The sequence below is a fragment of the Olea europaea genome, chromosome 16 (assembly GCF_002742605.1).
Source record: "Olea europaea var. sylvestris chromosome 16, O_europaea_v1, whole genome shotgun sequence".
Taxonomy (NCBI): domain Eukaryota; kingdom Viridiplantae; phylum Streptophyta; class Magnoliopsida; order Lamiales; family Oleaceae; genus Olea; species Olea europaea.
The window spans coordinates 3723911-3730887 of NC_036252.1; the positions used below are offsets into that span (position 1 = coordinate 3723911).

The window sequence follows — 6977 nt, forward strand, 5'->3', positions numbered from 1 at the left end:
TTTCTTCTTGGCACAGAAAGGGACACCGTGTGGCAGTAGTCTGCTCCGCTAGACTACCTTCCGCCTTTTCTCGGTCGCGTCGGGACGAAAGAAAATTTGATTGCAATTTTGTAGAAAGCTTACAATTGAGAATTTGAATACATTGAAAGTAAATTGAACATTGATTGATGAAAACTGAACATTACAATTGATGAAAGCAGAAAATTACAAATGCTGGTGCAGGGGGCAGACACCAGTGAGTTTGAAAGATTTTTGAATGACTAATACCCCCTATAATAGCATTTTGAACAAAAACCCAAGTGACGGGAGTAGACGTTTAAAAGACGAGGAATCATACTAATCTTTTACCAATATCAGAGCTATTTTACAATTAAAATAACTATTACAATGAAACGAAAATTACAACTCAAACTTGAAGTAATATTTACAATGTGCGGCCGAAGTTGGGCAAACTGCGGCTGCGATAGTGTCAAGGGGCTAAGTAAAGCTGCGGTCCTTGACAATAGGTCTGTATCTACGTTTCTCTATTCTCTTAGAATCTGTTAAAGTTAATCTAAAAGTGATCAGAGAATAATTTGGCATCTAAATCGCAATGCTTCCACAAGTTGATCAAATGGCCGGTTCCATTATTGTTTTATTTGTCTATTTTTTATATATAAAATGGGGGCTGGTAGGTGGAGAAAGGAGAAATTCCAAGATCTATGATAAATATAAAAAATTCATACCTGAATTGATGGAAAATTAAAGTATATTTGTTAGGTTAAGAACATAATCTAAATGCATTGGATTGATCTTATTTAAATCAAACTCAGTTGAACCTCGTAATTGAGTATTGCTTGAAAATATGAAGGATACGATAAAAAAAATTGAAAGAATATGACGAATTGTAATGCCCCCTTTTTCTTCTTCCTCCTCCTCCTCCTCCTTTTTTTTGTGTTTTTTTGTTTTCTTTTTTTTGAAATTTGTATGTAATAATTATTGTTCAAAAACTGACAGATTGTTTTCAAACTTGCAGTAATTAGATTTTTTTTTTTTTGAAAATGTTACCCAGCTGTTTATGCAATTCTGAAAATGTCACCCTGTCGTTTTTGTAATTCTGATAACTCAGCATGATTGTTTTATTTTTTCATTACAGAAATGGAATGCTCAATTGATTATGTGATTCCCACTGAACATAGAATTAAAGGCAAGCCTTCGCAGAAGTCTTCCCTTCAAAAACTTGACTATGTTCGGGAGATGTTAGATGATGTTCATCAAGAAATGCTGATGGAATCTTGTTTTGGACAACTATATCGAATGAAGCGCATACCTTTTTCAGCACAGCTAATCCACCAACTTGTATTGAGAATGATTGTAACAAAAAAAAAACAGAATGAGATCTGGTTTTCAATTGGAGGTAAGCCAACACGATTTTCATTATACGAGTTCTCATTGATAACGGGGTTGAGAGCTAGTGAGGAGCCTTCGTTGGAGCCCCATAATGTGACTAATAATAGATTGGTGAAGAAACACTTTAAAAAGTATAAGAAAGGCATAACGGTGCATAATTTGAAGGAAGCTATTGAAAGTCGCAAAGTGCGCATGGAAGACAAGTACAAGATTAGGCTTGTATATATTTTGGAAACGGTACTACTGCCCAAAGAAAGCTACACATACATAAATGTAGAACACTTGTCAATGGTTGATGACCTACATGCTTTTAATAGTTATCCTTGGGGGAGAAAGGCGTTTGCCCGCACAATTGATGTATTCACGAGAGACTGGAAATCATTGGTGAAGTCATACTTGATAAATAATGAGAAATATCTATATTCAATTTATGGATTTCCACTCGTCTTGTAGGTAATGCTTTTAAAATTATAATTTATTATTCATTTTGTTTAGATTGTATTATTTTGCATCTTATGCAGATTTGGGCTTATGAAGCCATACCATCTATTGGACGGAGATATGGTGAGAATCTACATGAGACTGACCTCCCCAGAATATGTCGATGGAATTCTTCTGAAATGCCTAACTACAAGGATATTGGTACAAATATGGACAAACCAAATGTAAGTAAATTTTAAACGTACATCAAAATATGTAGTGTACTTTATAACAACTAAGTGTGCCTCTCATTTTTCATATAGATTGTTGTTCATTGCACACTGAAACATACGCCGGAAGAGGCTTCCAAAGCATATTGGACAGAGATTCATCGATTCGAGGATAAAGTAGAGGATCCAATAATTGATATCTTTGTGGATAAGGAGAATGTAACAGATTCGTCCATTCGTGTTGATCTTCCTCAGCAAACTTGCCACTCTCCTAATGCCTCTACATCTCCTCGGGATCCATCTTCTTTTCATAGGCCACCTACTTCTACAGATGCTCGTACATTTCATCCGGGACCATCTACACCATATCCATCTCTGTATCCATCTAGAGATAAGTTCGCTCAGGAATTGAGAATGCAATTACTACAGATGGTAGAGATTTTAGAGAGGAAAAATGAAGGGCGGATGATGAGATGATCTTACATAGACCAAATGTTTGATTGTGTTACATCCTTTTGTAGACAAATTGATGAGAAGATATCATCTGTTGTGGAGTGGATGAAGAATTCTAACCCGTCAACAACACCTTACACATATCACTCTCCTCTTCGTAGTGGATTTATGAATACTGGAGAAGCATGTGATGTAAATGAGAATCCACTTATACATGTAGAAGTTCAAAATGATGAGAATCAAGATGGCAATGAGGAGAGAGAAGTGGAAGATTATGTGTTGGCAAATGAACCAATTATTGTAAAAGAAGCAACGTTGCCCGCAGATGGCAATGAACAAAAACAAACAGATGATATGAATAACTGTTCAAATCCCATTGAAGTCGAAAATGAGCAAAGGCAATCAACAGATTTGTCGAATGATGATGAAACTCGTGTGGAAGAGAGAGATACTTGTGTACCGATGGATTCTATAGCACATGGTGATGTAATGGAGTCCATCCCTATAGTGGTGGAAGATGAGTCTGATAAGTCAAGTCAGATTGGGTGTGGGATGAGAATCAAGAAAAGGTCACTTGTTCTTGAATCTCCGTTCACAAATTCAGAGAAGAGGAGGAAGCTTCACAATGTAAACACATTTGACCCATTTCGAGAGCTAGATCCGGCTAAGGCAGATGACTTACAGAATTGGTTGGTTAATACACCTAACAGGTAACTATTCTTACGTTAATTATTTTTGTGAAGTTGTAATATATGTTCTTATGTTATTTGTTTTATGCAGTGAACATGTGGACATGATGATGTTCATGAAGTCAAAAAGTTTCTTTCTTGAAATTCAGAAGCAATTTGGATGGCTCGACAGTGATGTAAGTACTTTAGCATTCTATATTTTTCTCATACTTCATTTCATTCTTAAACGGCTTTATACATCTGCAGCACATTGGCATAGCGTTGTTGTTGATGAGGGCACGAATACATACATATCCTATTGTGTTCCCACAAGATTGTGCAATTTTGGATTGTGCTTTTACTACCATGTGCACCAAGAGGTTTGAAGATTTTGAGCTGCATAAGAAAGAAAAAATCCAGTAGAAGACTTTAAATGGATGAAAAATATGACAAGATATATATATGGTAAAAATCCAGAATGGAGCAAGCGATGAGATTCTTGTACATCGTTGTATATTCCCTGTAATGTGAAAATGAAGCACTGGATTGCACTTAAAATGGACTTTGCCGAACGAACTATATATGTATATGACAGCATGAAGAGTTTGACTTATTTTGAAAAATTGCAAAAAATCATGCGTCCAATTGTGAAGGTGATTCCTAGAATGATGAAGGAAAGTTTGTTATTCGGGGAAAACTACCCACACGAGCAGTTTCTATGGCGTCGACATACAGACGTTCCACAACAAAACAATGCGTAAATAATCTATCTTTAAAATTTTTTAGATTTTCACTTATTTTGAGAGTGCATATATTTATTATGACAAATATGTATTCGCAGGGGAGATTGTGGGATATACGTTATCAAGTTCATAGAGCTTTTATTGGTGGGATTAGCCGTGAAACTTATGTCCGATATATGATTGACAGTTGGAGGAAGAAACTAGCCGCTGAAGTTTTTGCTATGCATTTCGATCCATAAATGTTTTTTTTTTGGTATATTTTGCACGTTTATGTGGTTAGAAGATTGAGAACTCTTATGCTATTTTTGTCTACATGGTAGTTTTGAAATGATGTAGTTAGAAAACATGTGCACGGATGCTGATTTTTGTCTAGTCAGTTTTGGATATTCATCAATCTTACTATGAAATTTATGGATGTTGATTTTGTGTACTCAGATTTGGATGCTGATCAATTAGATTTGTCTAGTATCTTTGAATGTTGATTTTCAAGTCAGATTTGTGTACATGATGGTTTTTTTTTTTTTTATGTTGATCAATATTTTTTACAAATTATATTATTTTCATTATAGGATGTTTCATTCAAATTTTGAAGCAAACATGGTTGAAAGGAAGATGCAGTTTGTCATAACTTTATCTATACGGTGTTGAAAAATAGACTATTATATGAAAAACGACAGTTCTGTGTTTAAAACGACAACATGCCGTTTGGGTCATACGACTAAAGTGTTCTCCTAAAGTGCACCAAAATGTGCTATGGTTTGTGTGTCCTAAATGGCAGTCATACTTGTAGCAAGATCGCATGTACTGAATGAATACACGTGATTTTTTGTATACCGTATACATTAAATGGCACCCATAAGAGTAAAACGTCAATATGTCGTTTTGGGTCAAGGAGTCTCGAATTCACTCCAAAACTAGTGAATTAGTGTTGAAATATCTTAAAAACACTGTACGTCGAAAAATTGTAGTATAGGTTTAAACCCTATACCCTAAGCCTCATAAGCTAAACCTTAAACTACAACCATACGTTTCAAACACCTAGCTGCCCTTTTGGGTCCGGAGGTACCGATTTCACTCCGAAAGTAGCGCAACGATGTTTGGGACATGATACACGTTCAGGACACGTTGAACGACTACACGTGCTATGATTTGCATACCACACTTTCTCCTTAGGTTGTTCTTCATTGTTAAGCGGAGTGTAGTGTAGTGTAGTCGGTGGGACTATAGAGAAACTCACTATAGTTCGGACAAATGCGTCGATTGTAACGACGAAATGTAATTTGAACCTTCGTCCTTCAATTTTCAAGTGCTTACGAGTTTCATTGCATCAAATGGACACGAAATGAGTAGAAATGTTGCCTATATGTTTGAAACGCTCAGCTGCCGTTTTGGGTCCGGAGGTACCGGTTTCACTCCGAAAGTAGCGCAACAATGTTTGGGACATGATACACGTCCAGGACACGTTGAACGGCTACATGTGCTATGATTTTCATACCACACTTTCCCCTTAGGTTGTTCTTCATTGTCAAGCGGAGTGTAGTGTAGTCGGTGAAACTATAGAGAAACTCACTATAGTTCGGACAAATGCATTGTAAAGGCGAAATGTAATTCGAACCTTCGTCCTTCAATTTTCAAGTGCTTACAAGTTTCATTGCACCAAATGGACACGAAATGAGTAGAAACGTCGCCTATACGTTTGAAAGCCCAACTGCCGTTTTGGGTCCGGAGGTACCGATTTCACTCCGAAAGTAGCGCAACGATGTTTGGGATATGATACACGTCCGGGACACGTTGAACGACTCCACGTGCTATGATTTTCATACCACACTTTCTCCTTAGGTTGTTCTTCATTGTCAAGCGGAGTGTAGTGTAGTGTAGTCGGTGGGACTATAGAGAAACTCACTATAGTTCAGATAAATGCATCGATCGTAAAGGCGAAATGTAATTCGAACCTTCGTCCTTCAATTTTCAAGTGCTTACGAGTTTCATTGCACCAAATGGACACGAAATGAGTAGAAACGTCGCCCATAAGTTTGAAACGCCCAGCTGCCATTTTGGGTTCGGAGGTACCAGTTTCACTCCAAAAGTAGCGCAACGATGTTTGGGACATGATACACTTCCGGGACACGTTGAACGACTCCATGTGCTATGATTTTCATACCACACTTTCCCCTTAGGTTGTTCTTCATTGTCAAGCGGAGTGTAGTTTAGTCAGTGAAACTATAGAGAAACTCACTATAGTTCGGACAAATGCATCGATCGTAAAGGCGAAATGTAATTCGAACCTTCATCCTTCAATTTTCAAGTGCTTACGAGCGTCATTGCACCAAATGGACACAAAATGAGTAGAAACGTCGCCCATAAGTTTGAAACGTCCAGCTGCCGTTTTGGCTAAACAAACAGTGCTGCTGTCATTTTTATTATAATCTGACTTACAAGTCTATTATAATTGATCAAAATATATCATAATGTAAAGATTAAATAAATGATTAACATCCAACCGTCCGTAACAAACGTGAATGAACAAAAATGAACACGAAATTAGTAGACATAGCACCCATACATTTAAAACGACCTGATGCCGTTTTGGTCTGAACAAATTGTGATGCTGTCATATTTATCAAAAATCTGTCTGAAGTAGCTATCATACTTTGTCAGACAACTATCACAATATATCAAAAATCATCATAATCTATTATAATTTCAAGATTATGTTAAACAAAAAAAGTTCTATGCATCTGTCAACTAGTGTAGAGCATTTTGTAAGTCAGACGATTATGGCCCCTCTGGCCACACCTACTATATTTACGAGTCTTTTTTCCCTCTCCTTTTGATGGAATTCGACGATTTTTTGACGTCCACTTTGTCGTCGATTCGAAAAGGGTGGTAACACCTTTGGTTGATTGGAGATTTCCCAGTCAGCCTCACTTGCCACTGGATATATACATTCAGCATATGCTTGTTTCCAACTAGCACTGGTATAATAAGGTGAGCACAAATTTTAACAAGATATTCCTTTAAATTTCGCTGCTGCAAGTGCATGTTTGCAAGGAAGCTTTTCCAAATCAAATTCC

General features: G+C 36.9%; 2 protein-coding genes across 3 annotated transcripts in view; one reads left to right on the forward strand and one right to left on the reverse strand.

The window, feature by feature from the left end:
- LOC111412499 overlaps positions 1 to 1111 on the reverse strand; it is a 6339-nt gene extending 5228 nt beyond the window's left edge. The window contains exon 1 of the mRNA XM_023043440.1: positions 1048 to 1111. Within this exon, the coding sequence (XP_022899208.1) occupies positions 1048 to 1111 (64 nt within the window). The remainder of the gene's footprint in view (positions 1 to 1047) is intronic.
- Positions 1112 to 1141: 30 nt separating this feature from the next.
- Positions 1142 to 4287, forward strand: LOC111411756. 2 transcript variants are annotated; one of them, XM_023042350.1, is made up of 6 exons: positions 1142 to 1626; positions 1707 to 2054; positions 2133 to 3202; positions 3273 to 3357; positions 3428 to 3917; positions 4002 to 4287. In XM_023042350.1, the coding sequence occupies exons 3-5, from the start codon at positions 2532 to 2534 to the stop codon at positions 3581 to 3583; spliced, it is 912 nt and encodes a 303-aa protein (XP_022898118.1). In that variant the 5' UTR covers positions 1142 to 1626; positions 1707 to 2054; positions 2133 to 2531; the 3' UTR covers positions 3584 to 3917; positions 4002 to 4287. The 2 variants fall into 2 exon arrangements, with proteins under 2 accessions (XP_022898118.1, XP_022898117.1); XM_023042349.1 differs by having other exon boundaries at positions 1142 to 2054.
- The last annotated feature ends 2690 nt before the right edge of the window (positions 4288 to 6977 follow it).

What these genes read in the sequence shown, in the direction of transcription:
- LOC111411756 (XM_023042349.1), top strand. Translation starts at nt 2,532, where the DNA reads ATGTTTGATTGTGTTACATCCTTTTGTAGACAAATTGATGAGAAGATA. An exon ending in TTGGTTAATACACCTAACAG is followed by an intron (nt 3,203 to 3,272) that starts GTAACTATTCTT and finishes TGTTTTATGCAG; the next exon opens with TGAACATGTGGACATGATGA. An exon ending in TTGGATGGCTCGACAGTGAT is followed by an intron (nt 3,358 to 3,427) that starts GTAAGTACTTTA and finishes ATACATCTGCAG; the next exon opens with CACATTGGCATAGCGTTGTT.